Source organism: Panthera leo, chromosome D1 (genome assembly GCF_018350215.1).
Source record: "Panthera leo isolate Ple1 chromosome D1, P.leo_Ple1_pat1.1, whole genome shotgun sequence".
Classification (NCBI taxonomy): domain Eukaryota; kingdom Metazoa; phylum Chordata; class Mammalia; order Carnivora; family Felidae; genus Panthera; species Panthera leo.
The window spans coordinates 104,303,956-104,327,966 of record NC_056688.1 but is presented as its reverse complement, the minus strand read 5'-3'; the positions used below and the strand labels follow the sequence as shown (position 1 = coordinate 104,327,966).

General features: G+C 38.7%; 2 protein-coding genes across 5 annotated transcripts; one reads left to right on the top strand and one right to left on the bottom strand.

The window, feature by feature from the left end:
- The first annotated feature begins 2,053 nt into the window (after positions 1-2,053).
- On the top strand, positions 2,054-13,805 carry LOC122200399 (membrane-spanning 4-domains subfamily A member 3-like). The gene is made up of 7 exons (XM_042905966.1): positions 2,054-2,181; positions 4,398-4,554; positions 5,060-5,191; positions 6,192-6,248; positions 6,886-7,029; positions 8,399-8,500; positions 12,835-13,805. The coding sequence occupies exons 2-7, from the start codon at positions 4,399-4,401 to the stop codon at positions 12,973-12,975; spliced, it is 732 nt and encodes a 243-aa protein (XP_042761900.1). The 5' UTR covers positions 2,054-2,181; position 4,398; the 3' UTR covers positions 12,976-13,805.
- Positions 13,806-17,409: 3,604 nt separating this feature from the next.
- Positions 17,410-23,638, bottom strand: LOC122200295 (membrane-spanning 4-domains subfamily A member 4A-like). Of its 4 annotated transcripts, none has more exons than XM_042905829.1 (7): positions 23,396-23,638; positions 20,370-20,508; positions 19,515-19,763; positions 19,363-19,419; positions 18,860-18,976; positions 17,979-18,080; positions 17,410-17,598 (listed from the first exon to the last, which is right to left on the bottom strand). In XM_042905829.1, the coding sequence occupies exons 1-7, from the start codon at positions 23,464-23,466 to the stop codon at positions 17,512-17,514; spliced, it is 822 nt and encodes a 273-aa protein (XP_042761763.1). In that variant the 5' UTR covers positions 23,467-23,638; the 3' UTR covers positions 17,410-17,511. The 4 variants fall into 4 exon arrangements, with proteins under 4 accessions (XP_042761763.1, XP_042761762.1, XP_042761764.1 ...); XM_042905828.1 differs by having other exon boundaries at positions 20,370-20,479; XM_042905830.1 differs by having other exon boundaries at positions 19,629-19,763; positions 20,370-20,479.
- Positions 23,639-24,011: the final 373 nt, after the last annotated feature.

The following is a 24,011-nucleotide window of genomic DNA, read 5'->3' as shown; positions in this document are numbered from 1 at the left end:
TCCGAACTTTAGGTCTTTCTTTTCTTGCCATATGACCCTGGCTATGACTTCCAGTAGATGTTGAACAGGAGTGGTGAGCACATATACGCTAGTATTGGGGAATAAGTAGTCAGTATCTCACTGCTGGGTATGTTGTAACTGTAGGTTTTTGTATATGACTTTTTCCAGATAATGGGAATCCACATCTTTTCCTAGTTTTTTGAGAGTTTTTTCTTTATCATGAATAAATAAATTTTGTCAGACACGTTTCCTGTATATTGAGAAGATCATGTGGGTTTTTGTATTTATTCTGTCAATATGATGAATTTTACACATTGATTTTTTTGTTAAACCACTGTTGCCTTCCTGAAATAAACTCTGTTGGCTGTGGTGTGGTATCTTTTGATACACTTTTGGATTTGATGTGATAACATTTTGCTGTGGATTTCTGGACCTATGTTGAGAGTTATTGCCACATAGTTCTTATATCTTTGTCTTGTTATGGTATTGGAGCAATGTTGACCTCATAACATAGAAGGGATTACATCCAACTTTTTTTCCCTTAAATATTTGGTAGAATTAGCAATATATGATGGAGTTGGTTTTGTTATTTTTGTTGTAATGGTTTTTGTCTAAACACTCAATTGTTTAATAGATATTAAACTAAGGAGATCATCTATTCCTGAGTCAATGTTCATAATTTGTGTCTTTCAAGTAATTATTCCATTTCCTTCAAGATGTCAAATTTACTTCCTAAATTTATTCACAGTATTTCTTTATTATCCTTTGAATATCTCTGGATTCTGCAGGGATGTCCCTTCTTTTATTCCTTACATTGATAATTTTTGTCTTCTCTCTTTTTCCCTTGGTCAAGCTGAAGAAAGTTTAATAATTTTTATTGATTTTTTGTTACTGTAATACAGTAATGTTACTGTAATACAGTTATATATTAATACTTTGCTTGGTATACTTGAGCCTGGCCATTGAAATAGATGATAGATAGGTAGATAGATAGATAGATATAGCTAGCTAGATATAAATTTAAGAGTCATTGGAAATATAATTATTTTTTGTTTTTGCTCATGTTTATGTTTATTTTATTTTAGTGAAGTTAGAGTTAATCAGGTGCTAACACAAAGACCAAGAAAAGTTTGTTGAAAATATGAATTTCCTAGAAATTGCTCCAAAGGAAAGAATTTTATTTAGTAAGTTAAAAGAAAAAATATAGTCTTTGTCAGATTAATGGAAAGAAATGCGAAGAAAGTGAGTGCAAAAAAAAACCTATAAATTGGTATTGAGGATTACGGTGCTAATGCTTGTAAAAAAATTTATTTATTTTTGAGAGAGAGACAGAACACGAGGAGGGGAGGGAAGGAGAGAGAGGGAGACACAGAATCTGAAGCAGGCTCCAGGCTCTGAGCTGTCAGCACAGAGCCCGACATGGGGCTCAAACCCATGAACTGTGAGATCATGAGCAAAGCCAAAGTCAGACACTTAATTGACTGGGCCACCAGGCACCCCACAGTGATAATGCTTCTAATTTTGAGCAACAAAACATGATTTATATCGATTTTATTGATGTACATCAAAACTGCTTATCTAGAGTTCTAGGTGTGGAAATATAGCAAATGAGGAAACACAGAGATCTGAGCATAGATTTCTCTCCCCTACATGTTGGCACAGTCTTTGATAGACATACAAGACACATAAGCTTAAGAAGACGACAGGCTCCCACATTTGTGTGGTGGAACAACACTAGGTAGGTAGAACTTTTTTTTCCCCCATTATCCAGAGCACCAGAAAGTACTTTTGTCTATGTTCTGAGAGGGAAAGCCGTGGAACCTGACAGAGACTGAACAGAATGTGGGCTCAAGGCAGAGACAGTTTTTCCTTTCTTTCCACTGGTAGATATTCAACGTCATATATTTTAGGAAATTTTTAAAGATAATGCAGAAAGTTTCAGTGACGTAGACACATCTGATCTTGTCTACATTCCTGCTTTCTGACTTTCTGATTATGCAAACAACTTTACCCATCAGCGGGTAGATAGTAAAGCTTAGCTTACCAAGGAAGTTTGTCTCCAGCCCTATTTTCTAGAAGGCCCAATGTGATACAGGGGAATACTTTGGTTAGAATTGTGACGCAGAAACTTTTCTGTCTACGATCTGCAAATGAAATTCAGAACATCAAGAATGGACATGGGTGAGTCAGCTAAGTTCATAATAATATTTTTAGAATCATGAGAGTTTTATAACTAAGCTGGTAGAGACACGACGAGGAGGATTAGGTAGGTCTGAAGCTATATTAACACATAAAGGGTCATTGGGCTTTGAAGTCAATACTTAAGGTGAGGACATCGTGGTAAACAAGACTAATTTTTGTATTGTTGAGTAACCAAGAAATACTGCAACGTCATTCTCTAAGTAGGCAACAGAGGTGGAGGGCAGCATTCGTTAGAAAGAGGACGGCTGTAAATGTGAAAGTCCTACTCAAAATACTGACTGTTTGGATGGTAGCTTCAAGGAGCACTAACAGGTTCAACTACAGGCTTACAATTTGATAGAATATTACAGATGATAATAACATAGCTGCAATAAAATATCATTAAAGGCATTAGTGAATAAAAATGTGCCCGGTATTATGGTCAGCATTTTTAATCTAAAAATACATACTTGTTGAGCGAATGGATGAATACATAGTGACATTTGCAGTGAGGCGTGATAGGGGATACTTTGGGGGGTCAATAGTGTGTTTCCCCCCCAAAAAAAAGTTACGTTGGGAGCAATGGCTCCCTCAAACACTCAAACCTGTTACGTGTGGGCTTCGGGAGGCTAAAAAAAGGATGTGTTAGTTTGAGGCAGGCTTCGCCTAAAGAGCAGATTTTTACTTATCAGACCCATAGCTCTTTGGTCCCACATCTATAAATATGTCTGAATTTGGGCAAGTTATTCACCATCTTTAGATATAAGGGTCACATTTTAAAAACATAGAACAACTGATTGATGAGATCCTCTCTATTTATGAAATATTAATGAACGAGATTCATCCACCAAAGAAATTGAAAAAAAAATCTCTCTCGTTTGCACTTCCAGTGTGATCATACAAAATAAATTCCTTGTTTCAGCTCTTTAATGAAAAGCAACTACTGGGAATAGAAACATCGAATACTTATGATTAATCTTAAGTGTCCCATAGGAGTTCCATGTCATGATATCTTAATCTTTTCATGGAGACTGCAAAGAAATTTACACACTCAAAGAGTGTTGGAACTGACATACACTAACTCTGTTTTTTTTTTAAAGACATTGAGCATGGATCTCAAGAGCCAGAAACTATGTTTCCACTTTGATTCAGGAAATCTAAACATAAATAGCTATATAAAGGGTCTAATCCCATATCATTAGCATAATAAGAGGAGAAAACATAAGAAGGAATTGTACAAATTGTAAGCAAAGCTAAACTGAAACCTAATAGGGAGAGTGATAGCATCACAAATACCAACGTAATAAGGAACAAAGTCTGCCCCTATTTCCCCAACTTAATTTAATGGTACAAAATAGTCCTAAAATTGATAGAGTAAATGATGATACAGAAATAAAAAGCGAATATTTGGTAAAAAAAAAAAAAAAGGTTCAAAATGAGTTAGTTTATGAAGGAAACCCCTCTTGGGTTTGTTCTACAATGGAAATCCATCATTGTTTTTGACGAGTACCAAAGCACACCCTACCTTCTTGAGAAGATAATACTAGAATTTATGCAACGTTACATCTCTGATGATACTAAAAAAATTGGATACATCATTTCCAGTGTCACACCTATGAAGCATAAGCATGATTATATTTTATGTTGACAAACCTAGGGTTTCAACTAAATACACCTCTCATTGCCACACAGTGATCAAAGTTAAGGTGGCTTTTACATAGTGTATCCCCAGGTCTCTCCTATAATTATGGATACCACTCCTATTCTCTTTCATTCCTAAGATTATCTTGGATGATAAGTTACATGATATATTTAATTCAATTAAAGGGAAATGTCTTTCATTCAAAACTCTTTGCGTTTAAATCTCAGGTGATTTTTACTCCACCAGGGATAAGGCTAAATAGATATATCACCATTCCCATTGGGGGTTCTTTATACAAGTCTGTGGCCACATGCAATGCTAAAAAGAAAAAAAAATCTTGGAGGCTATCTTACAGTTACATAGGATTTGGTATTTCTCAACCTCTGTCATGTCTCTCCATGCTGACCACATCAGTGATATCAGAGCAGCATGGACACATAAGCATCACTTGGCCAATGCCTTCCCTTCATACGATAAAGACTTCAGATAAAAGAAGCCCACTATCTACTTCCATTATAATAGCATTAACAGTATTGGGCATATGACGGTGCATATCTGATGCCATCTATTACAGAATGAGCAAAACTTCGGATTCTGATGGGAAGACTGTGGACATTCCTCCAAACCCAAACCAAAGTACCCCATTAGGAAAGACTGAAAATCCTGGTACCCTGAAACATTTGCTCGACAAGCTGCAGAAATTCCTGAAGGGGAATCTAAAAGCTCTGGGGGTAAGTAAGTAAACACTATAGAGAATTTTGAACCAGAAGCTGGGGCATATCATGAGGGTAGAGGGTTATTCTGGCTAATTATCCTGACATAGAGGCATCAGGTTATTATCCCTGTCGACCTTTCTGTGGTGTGGAAGAAAGACACTTCAATTAAAAGCAAAGGACCACATTTGTAGGAGGATGGGAGGGATGCATTAAGAGGAGACCGTAGAAGTCCTAATCTCTTAGATGAGCCTAATAGTGACTATATCTTATTGGAGCAAGGTTGACCCCCACGGGCAGACCTCCGGGAAAAAAGAAAAAGCAGACTTTCCAGGAACTGACTCTTCTTAGTAGATCTTTTCATAATATTCAAGGGATTCAAACCTTGAAAATGGGTGACCGTGATGTTTGGACCGAGGGCTTCTCTCTCTCCTGAGAAATGCTCACCATTGTCTTTAAGACATTGTTTTTGTTTTGTTAATTTGAATGGTTGGTAATTTGGTTTGTTTTGTCTCTTACCCAGGTGGCTCAGATTATGATTGGTGTGAAATGCATCTTTTATGGGATAATTGGATATTTTGCTTTCGATTCTGAAATGTACCCAACTATTTTCTTCTCAATTTACACAGGCTTCCCTTTATGGGGGGCATTGTCTGTGAGTATCTCACTTATATCTCAAATTATTATTATTTAATCCGTTATTCATTCATTCATCAACTCAACACACAATTTTTGTGACAACTTGCCAATTCTAGAGTACTTGCAATGACACTTAGTTAAGATTTAACTTTCAACCTGAACTTTATTTTACATTTTTTTATTTTTGAGAGAGAGAGAGAGAGAAACAAAGTGTGAGCAGGGGAGGGGCAGAGAGAGAAGGAGACACAGAATCTGAAGCAGGCTCCAGGCTCTGAGCTGTCAGCACAGAGCCTGTTGGGGGGGGGGGGGGGGCTCCAACTTGAAGACTTGACTGTGAGATCATGACCAGAGCTGAAGCCCGATGCTTAACTGACTGAGTCACCCAGGCGCCCCTCCCAACCTGAACTTTAATATATATTCTAATATAATAATACCCTTAAGTTCTATTCATTGCTGTATAGCCTGAAGCTATTCAGTAACGATCTTGCCATTTTGCTGAGAAGAAAATCCTGGGTTTGACACATGGGAGAAGCATCTCTGAAATGTAATAATATTTGGATTAGAGAATTTGCTGGGTGGGAAGGGTAAGCAGGTGTTACTCTTCTTAAGTCATCACCCTTCTTGGCCAAACACATTGAGAAAAGCGCCATGTAATTTGAGTTCACATGTTCCCTTTTCTGCACCCCAAAGTGTGTCTTTGGGTTATATTTATTTATTTTGTTCTCTCCACATTGAATAAGTCGTTTTGCCCTGTGGTTTTTACGTCCCCTTCTCTGATTTAGCTAAGGGAATTTTACTGGTCAGAAGAATAAATTATAACTGTGGTACTTTAATTGTGTGGTGCACACACTTTAATCATCTGCTTTCCTCTGAGTTCTGAAGGGATGGCCCTGGCAGGTGGGGGGTAGAGGGGGGAGGTACTAGGTATGAAGAAAGATATGCATCTGGCAACAGGGTGGAAAGGCGACTTGGAAGAAGCCACTGCTCTGTAGATACCTTTCTTATCTTCTAAACAGTTTATCGTGTCTGGATCTCTGACTGTTGTGTCTGCCAAGAAGCAAACAAAATCACTGGTAAGCTAACAACCTTCCCCTTCGTCATTCAGGGAGAAAATGAGCACTTACAACACTCTGAGTTTCCCACGTGAAGCCCAGTCACCCTGGGGATTCATTATTTTGTAGTACATTTCATCGTGTAACTGTCCCTTTGGCCCAATGAATCACGTGACCATCCTATGTCTAGACACAGACAGGCTGGATCTCCCTGGATTTTAGAATTCTGATCCCCATATCTCGTCACCATAAGAAGAGTGAGTAAAGATTTATGTAGCTATTCAAGCCTCGTTATGGTAATGGGGTGGGGCGACGTTTAATAAAGAGAAAAACATGGCTTAGGCTTGAGCAAGGCAGATTTTTATCTTTGGTGGAGGGAGGAGCTAATAGGAGGAGAAAACAAGAGATGCTGACAAAAACGCACGTAATATTTTTATCCTATCCACGGTATGTGTTCATGAAAGATCAATCTTCTCTAACTCTTCTTCTCGCAATTGTGATTTATCATTGAACCAAATTGGCACTATAAGGATGATGAATGCCTGTAGATCTCATGGATAAGTCAATGAAATCAGAATTCTCTCCCCAACATGTAGGGTCTAGAAACCCTTGGTCCTTAACTTATAAGCTAGTTATGTCTTTTTTTTTTTTTTTCCAGCTGAGGAAGAATATAGGTGCTAACACTCTTAGCACATTGGTCTCGATTGTTGGGATCTGTATTCTGTCATATAATTTAACAAAAAATTTCTGCTATGATTGCAAGGAGGAAACTCTCTGTTTGGGCATCAAATCAATTGCAATTGTAAGTATTATCCCCCTGAATTTGGAGAAGACTGAACACTTATCTGAGCATGATGAAGATGAAACCTGATCATTGGTATATTTCAAGAACATGACAAAAATTCTTGCTTCCAGAGTCCTTCCAAATGCCTCTCTACAGGTGCAACAATTAGAAAGAGAAAAAAACTATTTCTTTTCAATGGCAGAGAGCCCCAATTCTGTGGTCTAAATTTTATTTTTTCTGGAAAAACTAGAATGATATTAAAATCTGAGTCAAAGATTGGGGAAATTTTTACTTTATCCTTTATTTTTTAAAATTATTTTCTATTATAATATTCATTACTGCTAGGATTTTAAAAATAAGTTATTACCCAAAACTACCTGGAGAATGAATGTTTATTCTGACTTGCCACTATTTGAGCGTAATCCCTTTTTTTTTTTTTTTTTTTTTTTGCAATAAAGCCATGTGAAAGAAATGCAGACGAATGGTCTGAAATAGAGGAGAAAGAAATCAGGAAGAAACCAGTAAAAGAAACCAGGAACACTGGAGTGTGGGAAGACACATTTTACTTATGAGGACAATGACAAAAATTTTCACAACTGTTATTTAATTTTTACCCTAAAGCGTGTTCCGAATTTAGGAGACATTCTGGGTTTTTTTTTAAAAAAATTTTTTAATGTTTATTTCTTATTGAGAGACAGAGAGACACAAAGCATGAGCAGGGGAGGGGTAGAGAGACAGGGAGACACAGAATCCGAAGTAGGCTCCAGGCTCTGAGCTGTCAGCACAGAGCGCAACGCAGGGCTCGAACTCACAAACTGTGAGATCATGACCTGAGCCAAAGTCAGTCACCTAACCAACTGAGCCACCCAGGCACCCTGGAGACATTCTGGTTTTAATTAGAATTGAGTCCAGTGGAAAACTGGGAAATTTTAGTATTTCACTGGGGAGATCTGAACCCTTACCATTTCTGCCCTGTTTATTGAGAAAAGTCAGCTTTGCAAGCCTTGGCAACATTTCTGATCTCCATGACTGAGTAACAATAACTTCAATAGTAATATTACTAATAACCTACCCTACCACCAATAATAATAATAATAATAATTTTAATAAAAATCAAAAGTGGAGTAGTTATTGTGAATTCTGTAATGTTATCAAGTTTTACTTCCCATCTTGTATTAGTATGTTCAAGAATGTTTAATATCATCCCTAACTCTTGCTTTTCTGTAACAGCACATAGATTTCTGGGTTCAGACCCAACTTCATTGCACCATTTTGTATAATGTGATGTGTCCCCTTTTGACGGCCTGATGTGGGGCTCTGACATAAAACTTTCTAAACTATCATCAAAGTGGAAGGTAATGCATGACATTTTATTTTCTTTTAACAGGGACTTGTGATTGTCCTAATGATCCTAACTTGTCTGCAAATTTTAATTTCACTCCCTCTCTCCATGCTCGTCTATAATGTGGATGACAGGAATATTCACTGGGTATGTACAATTCTTAGAAGAAAGAGGATGATTTCAACTGTTTCGTTAAACAATGTGGTCGATGACTCTTTTCACCGTTGGTAAAATGAACAAAAGCATAAACTAGAAGTGATTCTGTGGACAACCTGGAAGCTACTAGCTGTGTGTTGAGCACACTTGGAATACACAGTGTGCAATTCTCTTTTCCGTACGGAAACTCTCACCCATGGGTATCTATCCATGACTTCAAACATCTGTCCATCCATCCATCCATCCATCCATCTATTAATTTACTATATGAAGTACACTCTTTAGTGTGATGAATATGCAACGTATATATCATCCAAAAACAATAAAATCAAGGTATAACTAATTTAAAAGCCTGAAAGAGATGAAATATATTATTGCAGGTATATAAAGTTGACAATACAGCTGACTGGAAACACAGATATAGTTAGAATTTTATGTTTTATTATTACAGGTAACAGACGTAGGTAACAGAGCTAGCAGCATACTTTTCTCAACCTCATTACCTGGTTCTTTTTTGTGCGTTGAAATTATTGCCACAACTGTGTGTCAGTTAGGGTTAATTCAGACAGAAAATGGAAAGGTTTCTGGTATTGAAATCCCCCTCATTTCAAGCGTATAACATTATCACAAGCAATTGGATTACATGAGTCTAAGGGCTGGTAAGCAAGTCTGAATTCCTCAGGGCAGGCAGTCAGGAAAGGAAGGCCATGGATGGGATGGACCCACGGGCACGGCAAAGGTAGATCAGAAGTCCCGGTGGACCTGAGTGGATTCTTTACTCAGAATCCAGTCATCTCATAAGGCTGAAGTCCATGTACTGGATGCCTGGACTCCCGGAAAGTCTGGGGATGGTCTGATAGTTCTCTGCTGTTGTTGGCAGAATCCAGCGGCCTGTGTTATGGAACTGGGATTGTTGGCCAGGAGTCATTCATCCTCAGCTCCTAGAAGCTGCTCTTGGATCTGTTCAAGAGGTTCCCTCCATTTCAGTAACAGAGAGCTTCCTCTTTGTCAAACAGTTCTCGTGCTTTGAATCACTCTGACTTCCTTTTCTACCATCCAGAGAACACTCTGCCTTGAAAGGACTCCTATACTTAGATTAGGCTCATCCGGATAACGTTTTGTTTTGTTTTGTTTTTCTGCCACATGATATAACACAATCACGGAAATGACACCATAATATTCTTCCCACCACAGAATACTTGTGCAGCACCCAATGAGAAAAGACACAGAGAAGGGGAAGACATATTTATTCTTGTAAGGCCATGGGTCTGAAGGAAAATGCGGATCTTCTCTCACATTACACTGGACAACATGTGTTGCATGACCACACTGAGCTGTAATGGAGGCCACAGAGTTCCATTAGGCTCAAATCTAGCTCAAATATACAGAATTTCTATTCTTAAAGGAAGATGAGGAACATTGTCAATCACATTCTTCTCTATAGGCACCAAATAGACACATCTACCTTCTTCCCCACACCTAAAATACAACTCACCAGCTCACGAAGGACAATAATCCAAACCATTTGTTGCTCTGGAGTTACTGTATCTTTGTCGTTCTCTACAACAAAAACAGAAGTAGTTCATTGCAGTGAGGGCTGAAAGACAAATTATTTGCCCTATTTCTACTTACATTATATAAATGTGGACTTGGCCAAAGACAATGATAAAACTTCAACCTGGAGATAAAAAGAGAAATGTGAAATCACTGATCTATGGCAATTACAATATGTTCTAAGGCAGGAATTATGGAGACACCCTGCCCCCCAAAAGCCATAAAATACTTAAGTTATGTCATAGTTCCCTTCTCGGGGAGGTATTAACTTATCCATTTTCCTCTCTGGCTCTTTGTATGCTAATTTTCATGGCCCTCGCTAGAGTAGACATTGGAGAGTATGCTCTTTTTAGGTATTCTTAGATATTTCTCAGTATTTGCATCTACTCTCTTCTAGTATACATGGCTTTTATATGTCAAATATTCTCTGGCTACTGTAAGTCAGGTTTTTGCCTTCTATGACAACATAGTTGCACCAAAAACAGGGATGGAAAGGTAGATTCTTTATTGTCAAAATGTGGCTTTCACCTCTGCATCCACGAAGGACCTCCTGCTATGACATCCACATCCCAATCAGCAGAAAGGAAAAGGGAAATGAGAATACATACCCTTCTTCTTAAGTGTGTAACTCCAAAGTAAGATTTACTACTTATTCTCACATTTTGTCGGCTAGTACTTAAATATTTTCCCATACTTAGCCGCAAGAGAGCCTAGGAAATATAGTCCCAATTTTATCTCCATTTTCCAGTTTAGAAACAGGTTATATTGTTAAGAGAAGAAGGGAAATGTCAGCAACAGCTCTATGGGTTAAGCATTATTTAAAAATTATGAAAACACAATAACCATCCTTTATTTATAAAACCTTATATTATTTTCTCTCATCAAATAATCGTTCATTATAAGAGACAGACATCAAATCACAAATACAAAATACAAAAATACTTAAAATTTTCTATGCGTAATCACACAAAACATGTTCAGACACTCAAAAACTTATGTTCTATTAGCAACTCATTATTTTCCAGCCCATCAGCAATGCATCACATGTAATGTCCCAATATTAGCTGGGTTGGCATTCTTTATACCAAAATGATTAAAGAAGGTCCTACTATCTCTCCCTATTTCTGTTGTTCAAGAATGATTTTAATGGATATGTTTATAGTTTCCTTTATCTTCCTCAAAACTAAATACTAGTAACCCAAGTAGATTGATACTCACCTGGCTTAATATCTGAAAAAAATTAACCATTGGGTAGGTTTTTTTTTTTCAAGTTTCATTAAATTATAGTTCATTAACATACAGTGTAATATCAGCTTCAGGTTAAAATATACAGTGATTCATTGGTAACATACAACACTCAGTGATCATCATGACAAGTACATTCCTTAATCCCCATCAACTATTCCACCCATCCTCCTTCGACCTTCCCTCTAGTAACCCTCAGTTTGTTCTCTATAGTTAAGAGTCTGTTCCTTGGTTTGCCTCTCTCTCTTTTTCCCTTGCTCATTTGTTTTGTTTCTTAAATTCCACATGTGAGTGAAATCATATGGTATTTGTCTTTCTCAGACTAACTTATTTCACTTAGCAAAATACTCTCCAGCTCCACCCACGTTTTTGCAAATGGCAAGATTCCATTCTTTTTTATGGCTGAGTAATATTCCATTGTGTATATATACCATACCTCCTTTATCCATTCATCAGTGGGTGGACACTTGAGCTGTTTCCACAATTTAGCTATTGTAGATAGTGCTGTTATAAACATTGGAATGCATGTGTCCCTTTGAATTCGTATTTTTGTATCCTGTGAGTAAATACCTACTAGTGCAACTGCTGGATTGTAAGGTAGTTCTATTTTTAACTTTTTGAGGAAACTCCATACTGTTTTGCAGAGTTACTGCACCAGTTTGCATTTCCACCAACAGTGCAGGAGGGTTCCTCTTTCTCCCCATCCTCATCAACACCTGTTGTTTCTTGTGTTGTTGATTTTAGCCATTCTGACTGGGGTAAGGTGATATCTCATTGTAGTTTTGATTTGCATTTCCCTGATGATCAGTGATGTTGAGCATCTTTTCATGTGTCTGTTGGCCATCTGGATACCTTCTTTGGAAAAATGCCTATTCAAGACTTCTTCCCATTTTTTAATTAGATTATTTATTTTTCGAGTGTTGAGTTTGATAAATTCTTTATAGATTTTGGATACTCTTTATCAGATATGTCGTTTGCAAATATCTTCTCCCATTCCATAGATTGCTTTTTAGTTTTGTTGATTGTTTCCTTCACTCAGAAGCTTTTTATTTTAGTAAAGTCCCAATAGTTTATTTTTGCTTTTGTTTCTCTTGCCTCAGGAGAAATATTTAGAAACAAATTGCTACAGACGATGTCAAAGAGGTTACTGCCTGTGTTCTCCTCCAGGATTTTTATGGTTTCATGCCTCATATTTAGGTCTTTTATCCATTTTGAATTTATTTTTGTGTGTGGTGTAAGAAAGTGGTCCAGGTTCATTCTTCTGCATGTTGATGTCCAGTTTTCCCAACACCATTTGTTGAATCATTGGGTAGTTTTAGTCATGATTGAAACTGAACTCACCCTCTACCTTTTTTGGAGAGCAACCATTAAGTTCCTCTGGCCCCAAATCCACACAATTAATCTTTAGAGTAAGAGAGCATATATTTGGAGACAAATCATTGAGGACTTAGATTATATTATTCTTTATGGCTTATTTTACAGACTTTACAGATTATTTTATGGATTATTCTTTGACTTCTTTACAGATTTCTGTATTTTTTTGCTGGAAATCACCTTCTGAAAGTCCTTATCAAGACTTGTTGCCTCAAACTTCAATCTATCAAGAACTTGAATGTAAAGAAGAAACACCTTCATGTTATCCCACAGATACTAGTAAACAAATATGAAGCTATACTTCTGTATTTTGGATCCACAGTGATAGCAAGAAGATCATACTGTGACCACTGAGGCATAAATATACACGTGTGAGAATACAACTGTGTGGTTCAAAGTCATAAAGACAGCAACTAGCATCTATAGCATCAAGAATTTGGTTGTCACTATTCTTTTGGTTGGATGTTATCACAGGCTAGGTGTATGCTCTGTAACAAAACTTAACTTTGAAATATTGGTGGCTTAACACATCAGAAGTTCATTTACTGCATACTTTACATGTTCATTGTTAGTTGGCTGTTTAGACCCACACTGATATGGGTTCTACAAAATAGAATAATATCTCAAAAAGTTTTTTTTATTTTGCCGAGGTAGGGAAAAAAAAGTTAGAAGTTGGACCTCTGGCAATGAGATACTGTGGTCGAGAAGCATGTGTCATTCTGGCCACAGCTCATTAAATGGTGACCTTCCCAGTGCTGTGTGGGAGACAGGAAATGTAGAGGGACAGAAAATATCAGTGAATAATATTATCTCCACCCCAGTGTTCTTCATCAGCCAGGATCTATTTTCTGAGATCACAATTCATTTTCCTTATTCATTCATTACTACATGTTAGAAAAAAATCTCAATTCCTCCAACTCTCAAATGTATGAACATAAAGCTCCATTCCTTTCTTAAAGCTCTGAAGTTTAACCTTTCTTTGATGAAGCACAGTGAAGTCAATGGAGACTTTCCTGGACCAGTCATGAACATTTTGCATGAAGTCTTTGGTCCATCATTTTTACACTCTGTGACTTTGGATGTGTTTCTTTCCTGACTAAACATCAGTTTCCTTATCTTTCAAATGGCCTCACTTGTGCTTACTCAGTTCTGATTGGGATATACATCAAGGAAAAGAGTAAATATACGCAAAAAATACTTTTAATCATACAAAATACTATAGATTATACTATTTCATTGGTCTAGTGTTAGGTTAATTAATTATATTGCATCATTCAGAGTACATTAGGCTTTTGTGATGATATTTTACATATGTAAGCTTATATATAAAAGCTTGGGTTGCTTCGTTGGCTCACTGACAATTAATCAAAGTGTTACCCATTCCCCTAGAATATACAACCAGAATGTTTCAAAGTCTAGTAAAATTAATAATGTGTCCATGAGATCCAACAATTCCATTCCTGTTCTATACAGTATCATAGCTACTACACATGTATGGCAATTAAAATTTAAGTTCTTTAAAATGAAAAAAAAGATTCAAAGCCTATTTTCTTAGCGTCACTATCCATGTTACAAGCGTTCAATGTCCACTTGTAGCTAGTCCAAAATATATGAGGGAAAGGGCTGATAAAACTAAAAGGAGAAATCGACAAATATCCTATTATATTTGGAGACCTCAACCCCTCTTTGACAGCTGATACATCACCCAGGTAGAGAAGCAGAAAGGATATAGATGACCTGAGCAGCAGTATCAATCAAGTTGACCTAATTGACACTTATAGACCTCTCCATCCAACAACAGAACATACATTGTTCTCCAATGTGCGTGGAATATTTGCCAATATTGGTCGCTTCATGTGTTAGGCAACACAGCTCAACAAATTTAAAACAATATAAATCATACAGTTGTCAGACAATAGCAGAATTGTGATAGGTGGAAAATTCAAAATTTTTGGAAATCAAACAACATATTTCGAAACGGTCCGTGAGCCACAAGAAAGTTTTTAAAACAGGTAGAAATATGGGGTTTCTTTTGCTTTTGGGGGACAATTCTTGTGATTTTTTTTCAAAGCCAGATGTGATACATCATATAATAGATGGCTAAAGATAGAAATATTTACAGATACGTGTATAAACATGGTGCAGTGGACTGTCTGTGTCTCCCCTTCCCAAATTCATATGTTGAAACTCTAGCCCTCAATATGATGGTATTTGGAGATGGGGCCTTTGGGAGGGAATGAGGTAGCAAGGGTGGATCTGTCATGATGGAATTAGTACCTTATAAGAAACAACATGAGGGAACTTACTTCCTCTCTTTGCTCTCTACTATGTGAGGATACAATGAGAAAATGGCTATCTGGAAGCCAGGGGGGAAAACTGAGCATGCTGACATCTGGATCTCAGATGTCCACCCTCCAGAATTGTGAGAAATAAATATTTTCTAAGTTACCCACTATATAGTGTCTTGTTAGAATAGCTCAACTAAGACACATGAATTAGTAGACAGATGTATGTTTTCCTCTGTTAGCTAAGAGAACCTAAAAGAAATGACATCCCAATAGTAACAAGCACGCCTAGAGCCCAGATCTTTATTTCTAGTATGGTTCTCCAATAAGAAGAAATGGGCTGCCTGATGAAATGGCTGATTCTAAGACGTGGGCAAGAAGTATGTAAGATGAGGGGCGCCTGGGTGGCTCAGTCGGTTGAGCATCTGACTTCGGCTCAGGTTATGGTCTCACAGTTCGTGAGTTCGAGCCCCGCGTTGGGCTCTGTGCTGACAGCTCAGAGCCTGGAGCCTGCTTCAGATTCTGTGTCTCCCTCTCTCTGCCCCTTCCCTGCTCATGCTCTGTCTCTCTCTCTCTGTCTCTCAAAAATGAATAAATGTTAAAAAAAAATTAAAAAAAAAAAGATGTAAGATGAACCTGAGAACATGGTCATGTCATAAAAAGAAGCAAGTGCCCCAAATGAGACACAATGATAGGGTCCATCAAAGGGACACAGGAGCCACTGAACAATCTCCCAGTGATCAAAACAGAAACAATTTGAGCAATAAGATAAATTGGTATTAGATTAAAACCCCAAGAATGTATAAGTATTCATAAATTCATACAAATACTTGAATGTATAAATAAGTGGGAGAAAATTGACAAAACCCCAGGGCAGAATATCAAATAACTTATGAGGTTACTCTACCCTCAAAGCAATAGATCTTAACTCCCTGACTCCTTGAGCCCAGGCTGCACACGGTGGCTGGATAGTGACATCCTTCTGAAGAGTACAGTATAAAAAGTCGGGGAAAAGCTAACTTTAGAGTGGAAAAAACTAAAAAACTGTACTCAGTGAGGTGATTAAAGCCAACGTCAACAGCGTAAGTCATGTTGATAATATGTACCCTTGATTGGATGTGATAAGGATCATATTGTACTTCTGACATCTTCCTCCCCAAACCTCAAAACACTAGTCTGATCATGAGAAAAATATCAGATAAGCTCCAGGTGAGGGACATTCTGCAAAATACTTGATCAGTATTCCACAAAACTATCAAGGTCATCAAAAACAAAGGAAGTCTCAGAAATAGTCACAGCCAAGAGGAGGCTAAGAAAACATGGAAGCTAAGTCTAACGTCGTGTCTTGGGTGGGGATCTTGAAAGAGGAAAAGGGCACTAACTAAAAACTAAAGACATCTGAATAATAATAATGCTGTAGTTAATGATAATGTATCAATATTGATTCATCCCATACTAAGGTAAGATGCCAACTGATTTGGGGTATATGGGAACTCTTTTAATATTTTCTCAATTTTTTAAAATAAGTCTAAAGCTGTCGTAAAAAGAAATAGTATTCAAATTATTGCAATGTGATACAAAGACATCAAAATGGTTAGAATGAAAATCACATGATATCAGGGTACAGATGTACAATACCTGGAATTCAGGCATGGCTAGAAGGCAGGTGCATATGCCATATGCACTTTGGACACGGCCCAGCAGTTCCACTGCTATACGTAGACCCGATGGAATTTTACACACGCACGTACCAAAATATACGGATACATTTTGCACGCACGGCATGATTCGTCCCAAATCGAAGCATCCCAAATATTCATCAATATTTACATATGTAATAGATTGTCCTGCAAGTCTTACAATAGAATATCTTGCAGCGGTATGAACATAGTATTACCACTGGCAATGGCGGGAACGAAGTTCACAAACATGCTAGAAGAAAGGAGCCATAGCCAGTGCATATATTTCACAAGACTCCATTTTATGAAATTCAAAGATGCAACTCATATTGGTGGTAAAAGTCAAGACAGCAGTTAAGCTGGGGATCTTAGTGAGTGAAAAGGGGAATTCACCATTGTCTGAAACTGGTAGTGTTTACTCATGGATTCGGATGCTGCTTACACGAGGATGTCCACCTTCTATATAACTAAAAATTGGGGGCACCCGGCTGGCTCAGTCAGTAGAACATGTGACTCTTGATCCCTAGGTTGTAAATGTGAGCCCCATGTTGGGGGTAGAGATTACTCAAAAATTAAGATCTTAAAAAATATTAGGCAGCTGTTACAACCATGATCTATTCAGTTTTCTGTATGTGTGGTATAGGGCCTTTACAAGTTATGAGAAATGACACTGTGCATCCTAGTCATTTGAGTGACAATAGGATGAAGTGGGAGATTGGGATGCAAAACCACAATCAGCAGCAATAGAGGAGAAAATGCACTTTATTTGGTTGTGTAATAACTATGCTCCTGTGCACAGATGAGAACACTTCCTGGCAGGCAAAGAGATACACAATGAATAATATTTTCAAAAGCAAGAATTATTCTATTCAAACTCCAGCTCCTCATAAATATGTTCATGGGGGGCTATTGCTGAAGACACCTTGTCATTGGTTGACTGGATAATCACCACCTGTGGATAGTGAGAATAATATATACCATTATTCACATCGTCTTTCAGCTAGAGGGATTCGCATTTATCCTGGTGATGCCTACCTTTTTTGTGTATTCTAGGACCTGAAAATTAAATGTCCCTTCCTTCAGGGCCTTACATCCCTCACTCGATAAAAATTGATATCCCGCAAGACCTATGAGGTTCCTGGAAACATACACCATAGCTCTATCCGTGTATTCCTCTGTCTCCTTCAGTTTCAAGGATGACTCATGTACATAACTATCTTTCCATCACTCTGCTTCCTTACCCTTCTCATTGGTCCAGAGAGGAGGAGAGAGACAGTGAGAGAAACAAAAACGTGACAAATTTGAACCCTCCATCAGGTCCTCAACACTCACCTGAGTGACAAAGCAGGTCACCTTGCACCCAAATACAGAGAGAGAGATAGCGATGCTGACTTCCAGCAGGGAGAGGACTAATATCACAATCTCAAACGTCCTCTAGAAAGGAGGAGCAGATTCCATGAGGAGAGAGAAGAGGAAAAGGAAAGGAATATTAATAACAGATGGATACTTCCCCTGGCCCTGGATCCTCTGATTCCAATCTGACTCCTTCTCCCCTACGGAAACAGGCAAATTCCCTCTCATAACAAACCAAAAAAAGAAAAATTGAAAAGCAAATGCTAAAATAGCGGAGGGGAGTTCTATTCTGGAACTTCATTAAGTGCAAGGAAATTCAGATGAAATCACATGTGTCTGCATAGTTTTCTGGGCTTAGAGATTCTCTGTGTTGTCCACTTCAGGTTATTTTCATCCCTGTATGAATTTATACCTTTTTCTCATCTAAAGAGCAGAGAACCTCCGGGTCTGTGAAAACGATATCATTGCCCTTTCCTTGTACATATACACACCCCCAGGGGCTCTGAGCATCTTGGCCTGGTGTCCTGACTCTCCTCAACCCACCCACAAATGACACAAAGCCTGCTGAGCCAGCCCAGCGGTCCACCCCCATCGTAACTTGACCCTGGAGACTAAAGAAAGAGCCTAATGATCAATTCTCTAACATAACTGCATTCAGAGAAGAATGAGAGAAAAAAAGGTAACTGTCCTGGTAGGTCCTAGCAGCAAGGGGCTGAAAATTCTCCCCGTGAGCTCAAAGTCCCAGATCTTACTTATGGTGATAAGCCAGGATTAACTGGGAGACAGTCATCTCACACTAGTATGCATTTAGATAATATAAATATAATTGCAGAAAATAAAAGCAGCTCAGAAACACTTACAAGAATAAGACACTTTTTCTCCGGTGCAAATAGGACAGTCAGTTCTATTATTAACACGATTATCCCTATCACTCCTGCAACAGCACTGAGCAAGTTCACTCCCAGGCTGCCTTTGATCTGGAAGAGAATGATCAGTGTCCCCTACAACCCTCTGTTTCTTCTCCTTCCTCCCTTCGGAGAACACAAAAACATTCATTCATTTGGAAGGGGTTGAAGACACATTCTCAAATAATTTTCCTAAGTCTGAGGGAGAAAAGAGAATACTGCTGAAGCATTGGATTCTATATTCACAGATTAATCCCAAGGATGGAGTTTCAGACAGTAGGGGCAAAAAACAAAAACAAAAACAAAAAGGTAAGTCAAACCCCAGTTTCCTTATGGAAGAATTTGCCATGACCCCCATAGAGCCCAGATGATTCAGAGAATCAGAGAGCATTTCTTCTGCCTTGAGATACAGCACTTCTGATTTTACTTGTTGCTTCTGGGCCCAGGGACATACTTACCAGGTTCAATGTCATTTTTCTTCCAGCTGCAATAGACACAGCTCCAGATAAGAAGAACTGAAAATGGAAGAAACCGCTCAGCCTGGTGAGCCCACACCTGTCCTTCCCCCTACCCTGGAGGTCATCAGAACCCCAGTCTTTAGGCCACATACTTTGCTCGAAGAAGTAAAATCCCAGGTCACATCATTGGTTTGTAAGAGGGAAGGCTGGAAGGAATGTTTGTGAATTCTACCGCGGAGGAAGCTGAGATATTCCAACATACTCACAAATAAGGATCCCCATACAGGATATCCTGAGACCATGGTAAGAGGATAACACCAGTAGGGAAAGTCAGAAGAATAAAAACACAGACCTATAACAAACAGGCACACTTTCATCAGACCAATCAGGATCTGAGTCACCTGGGGAGTGAAAAAGAAGATACGCTCAGAGTATGAAGCATGCGGGCTTCTAGGAAGACGATTTTGTGGTCTCTACACAGAACTCCCATCCCCTGGTTTTGAAAGGGTTCCCGGAATGAAATCCTTAGGAATCCATGGCGTTTTCTCAAGTTCAAGACTGTTTAGAAAGGTTTTATGGTGCGGTGCCTGGGTGGCTCAGTCAGTTAAGCATACAACTTCAGCTCAGGTCATGATCTCACTGTGAGTGAGTTCTGACAGCTCAGAGCCTGGAGCCTGCTTCGGGTTCTGTGTTTCCCTCTCTATCTGCCACTCACAGTCTGTCTGTCTGTCTGTCTGTCTCTCTCTCAAAAATAAATAAACATAATAATAATTTAAAAAAAAACTAAAGGTCTTATGGTAACCTTCTTCCCCACCCCCCTCACTAGGGAAACACATTTTCCTTTCAGATTCCGGATCTCTAGTTTTGAAAAAATCTATTTCCTGCCACTGGGAAGGTCAGTTTATGACACAGCTAATCACACCTCAGGAGCCACAAGGGACAACTCTTCCCCTCTCTGGAAATGGCTATTTCCCCAAATGCGACGCTTGGAGGTCAAGCTCACTCACCCCCAGTATTTGGGGCTCCCCCTTCAAGAAGATCTTCAGGTTGTCTGTCTCGTGTACTTGGATGATGTTGTCTTTCTGGAGAGGATTTGGGCCAAACCCTCCAGTTGTTCCTTTGGGTGTATCAACATAGTCTTTAGTGCTGTAAAATGTAAATATTTTACAGAGAACAGATCCACTCTCCAACCCCTTTATTCTAGGTATGAAGAACAGCCTTTGGAAAAATGGTATCATAAGGCAAGTTTGGTGTGACGGTAAGTTAAATTAAGTTATAATTTCACTCACACACTGTGTAAACTTGGGCAAGTCTTTTTTTACCATCTCCGTGCCCTAGGCTTGGAAACTATAAAAACGGTGTGCGTGGGGTACCCACCTCCTGTTGTTTGCCATACATCCATATGATTTCAAAAGATTCGTACATATACAATTAGAATTGGTATATTCTAGTATTTATTTATTTTTGAGAGACAGAGAGAGACAGAGCGCGAGCAGGGGAGGGGCACAGAGAGGAAGACACAGAATCCAAAGCAGGCTCCAGGCCCTGAGCTGTCAGCACAGAGCCCGTTGCAAGACTTGAACTCATGAACCGCGAGATCATGACATGAGCTGAAGTCGACGCTTAACCAGCTGAGCCACCCAGGTGCCCCAGAACTGGTATATTCTAAATAATTAACAGCGTCATTATTTTTCATGTATTATTATTAAATTTTAATGTAAACATTCATGCAGGATGCTTAAATTTATATCCTCGAGAAAAAAAAAATGACTGATGGAAAGTGAATCAATTGTTATAGAGAGTCCTGAAAGGGATATGTGTTATGCTTTTTGTTCACAAGCATACTATCCATTCATTCAGTCAGCAAATATTGATGAAATGTCTATCAATGAAATGTGCCAGACCCTGTTACAGGTTTTGTTGCTTAGGACCATAGCGACGAATAAAACACACACAATTCCTGTCCGTTGGAAGCCTACGATACAGTAAAAGAAAATAAGTATTTAATTTATATCATGAATTTATAAGTGCGTGTGAATAGAAACTACGTAAAATGAGAACCTTCACTTTCCATGTAAGAAAACTTAGTTTTAAGGGATTATATCACTTCTTCAATGTCAGTCAGCATTTCTGTGTTTGAAGCAAATGAGAATTCAATTTCCCTAGCACACTGGCCTTTGCTAATGTTCCCCTATACCACAAGCATAGTGCTGATCAACAAAAAGCTCTGATGAGCCAGAGCTGAGTCAACATGGTTTTCGGAGGTCCTTTTTTTTTTTTTAATGTTTCTGTAATGTTTTTATTGATTTTTGAGACAGAGACAGAACATGAGCAGGGGAGGGGCAGAGAGAGAGGGAGACACAGAATCCAAAGCAGGCTCCAGGCTCTGAGCTGTCAGCACAGAGCCCAACGCGGGGCTCAAACTCACAGACTGTGAGATCATGACCTGAGCCGAAGTCGGACGCTCAACCGACTGAGCCACCCAGGCGCCGCTCAGGGGTCCTTTTAATTGTCTTATACTCCCCTTGCAAATAGATTTGTTGCAGCGATAGCCCTTATTCTTTACCCTTCTCTGCATTCCTACAAGTGCCACATGACTTTACTGTCATATAAATATAGCTACTATCAAATAAATGTATTTCCTTCTCCCCTTAATTCTGATTTCAGCCATGTGACTCACTTTGGCCAGTGAGATATCAGCAAATGTTTTAAAAGCACAGGCTCTTGAACTCATGCCATGGCTAAGAAAACATAGCTGAGTCACCTTGCTTGAGGATACAAGACACTGAAAATGCAAGATGTCCTAACATTCATGTTGGCTGAAGTCATCCTCAATCAGATGGCAATTATTGACCTTCATTCTTATGAGTGATCCCAGAGGATTTCAGAAGAACCATGCACACCCATGTGCAGAGTTTTCAGCAATATACACGTTTATTGCTTTAAGCCATTAAGTTTCAGGAGGGTGTTTGTTATGCACCAGTGTGGTTTCTTTATATTTCCCAGAAACCAGTGTGGTTTCTTTATATTTCCCAGTTTCTTTCTCATTCTTTAGCCTTAAAGAAAAAAAGATTGGTCATTCCTGAATAGTTTCCCACAGGAACAGAGATAATTATAAATAGACTTGAGCAGTAACTTCACTACCTCTGTTGAGAAAAAAGATCACTGACAGAGCTTTGACAGCTCTCTGTTCAGGGATCAGGATCCAGGTCTAAGCAAAACATCCTGAAGACAAAACTTAAACTTGTGACCTTAGATGACATCAGCTCCCAGATCGTTTTTGTGTGTGATTAAGGCTCATAAATACGAGGCAATATCACAACATGCTATTATATGATCTTATGTGTCTCAAAAAAGAATAATAGCTTTTTAAATTTTTTTAAGTTATTTATTTTGAGAAAGAGGGAGAGCACAAGCGGAGGAGGGACAGAGAGAAAGAGAGACAGAATCCCAAGCAGGCTAAGCACCATCAATGCAGAGCCCAATGTGGGGCTTGAACTCACGAACTGTGAGATCATGACCTCAGAAAGAGTAATCTTTCTATCACAAGACAGAGAATAAAGAATGGACCACAAAAGTTTCCTTAGATGATCAACTTTCAGAGTTTCCCTCTCAAATCAGGTCAGGGAGAAGCCAGGGTGTGTTGAACTACCTTCTGCACATGAATATACACAACAGAGCCATTTACTAGGAAAGGAGGGCTCTGTCTGATACCTTCAGTCAGCCACTTCTTCCTTTTCCCTTCCTTCAATTTCTCTGGCTCAGATTCCATTTATTCTGGAAGTTAGTTGATGTTTTCCCTTTGAAGAAGATGTTGAAGGGGGCAAAATTCTGCAGCCTGAACATTCACTCCCACATAGATGAGAGCCTAGCCTTCTAAAGCCAGGTCAAGAGCAGGCTAACTTGTCCCAAAGTTCATTCACACCTCATCCTGTGCTAGATACTTTTGACCCACATTCCTACATATCACCTGCCAACAGCTCAACCCAGAACTCTTCCTAGAAGCTGAGAACAGAAGATGGGCTCTTCCTACCTTTGCATCCCTCTAGAACTGCACGAAGTGGGAGGTGCGAGCTCCTCCGGGCCATCATTCCGTAACACCATTTCCACTGAGGAGTCTGATCTGATCCGAAGAGTAATTGGGCAATCATCTTCGACTCTGTGTAGTCACCGTTATTTCCTGTGGGTCATCCTACCCAGCCCACCACAGTGAATAAACTGTGCTTGCATGAGATAGTGAAGCCACGGACAAACTAACAACAGAACTTGCTTTTAGATCTTGATGGCACTCCCAGGCTGTTTTCTTAAGTACCGTATTTAAGGCTTTTCATAGCAAAACCTCAGTCACAGGAGAACACGTGATTCTGACTTTTATCCAAGGGCCAAATAGCAGCTAAGAATAAACTTGAATTTGTGCAAATTAACATTTTGCTAACAAACATCAGGACAAAAATCACTAACCGCTACAATTGAGTATACTAATCATAGGTACCAACCAACCCTTTTGATAGCCCTTTTCTCTTGGCTACACTGGAAAACTCTTCCCCCTCTACCTTTATTGATTATGATTATGATTATGATTATGATCATGATTATGATTATGATTTTTCTTGAGATATAACACATGATGTTCCACCCTGGTCTTCCAA

Coding starts and splice junctions, on each gene's coding strand:
- LOC122200399 (XM_042905966.1), top strand. CDS start 4,399: ATGAGCAAAACTTCGGATTCTGATGGGAAGACTGTGGACATTCCTCCA. Junction 4,555..5,059: donor GGAATCTAAAAGCTCTGGGG/GTAAGTAAGTAA, acceptor TCTCTTACCCAG/GTGGCTCAGATTATGATTGG. Junction 7,030..8,398: donor GCATCAAATCAATTGCAATT/GTAAGTATTATC, acceptor TTCTTTTAACAG/GGACTTGTGATTGTCCTAAT.
- LOC122200295 (XM_042905828.1), bottom strand. CDS start 23,513: ATGATTGCCCAATTACTCTTCGGATCAGATCAGACTCCTCAGTGGAAA. Junction 18,977..19,362: donor GAAAAATGACATTGAACCTG/GTAAGTATGTCC, acceptor ATTCTCTTCCAG/ATCAAAGGCAGCCTGGGAGT. Junction 17,599..17,978: donor TGACCTGCTTTGTCACTCAG/GTGAGTGTTGAG, acceptor CACTATCCACAG/GTGGTGATTATCCAGTCAAC.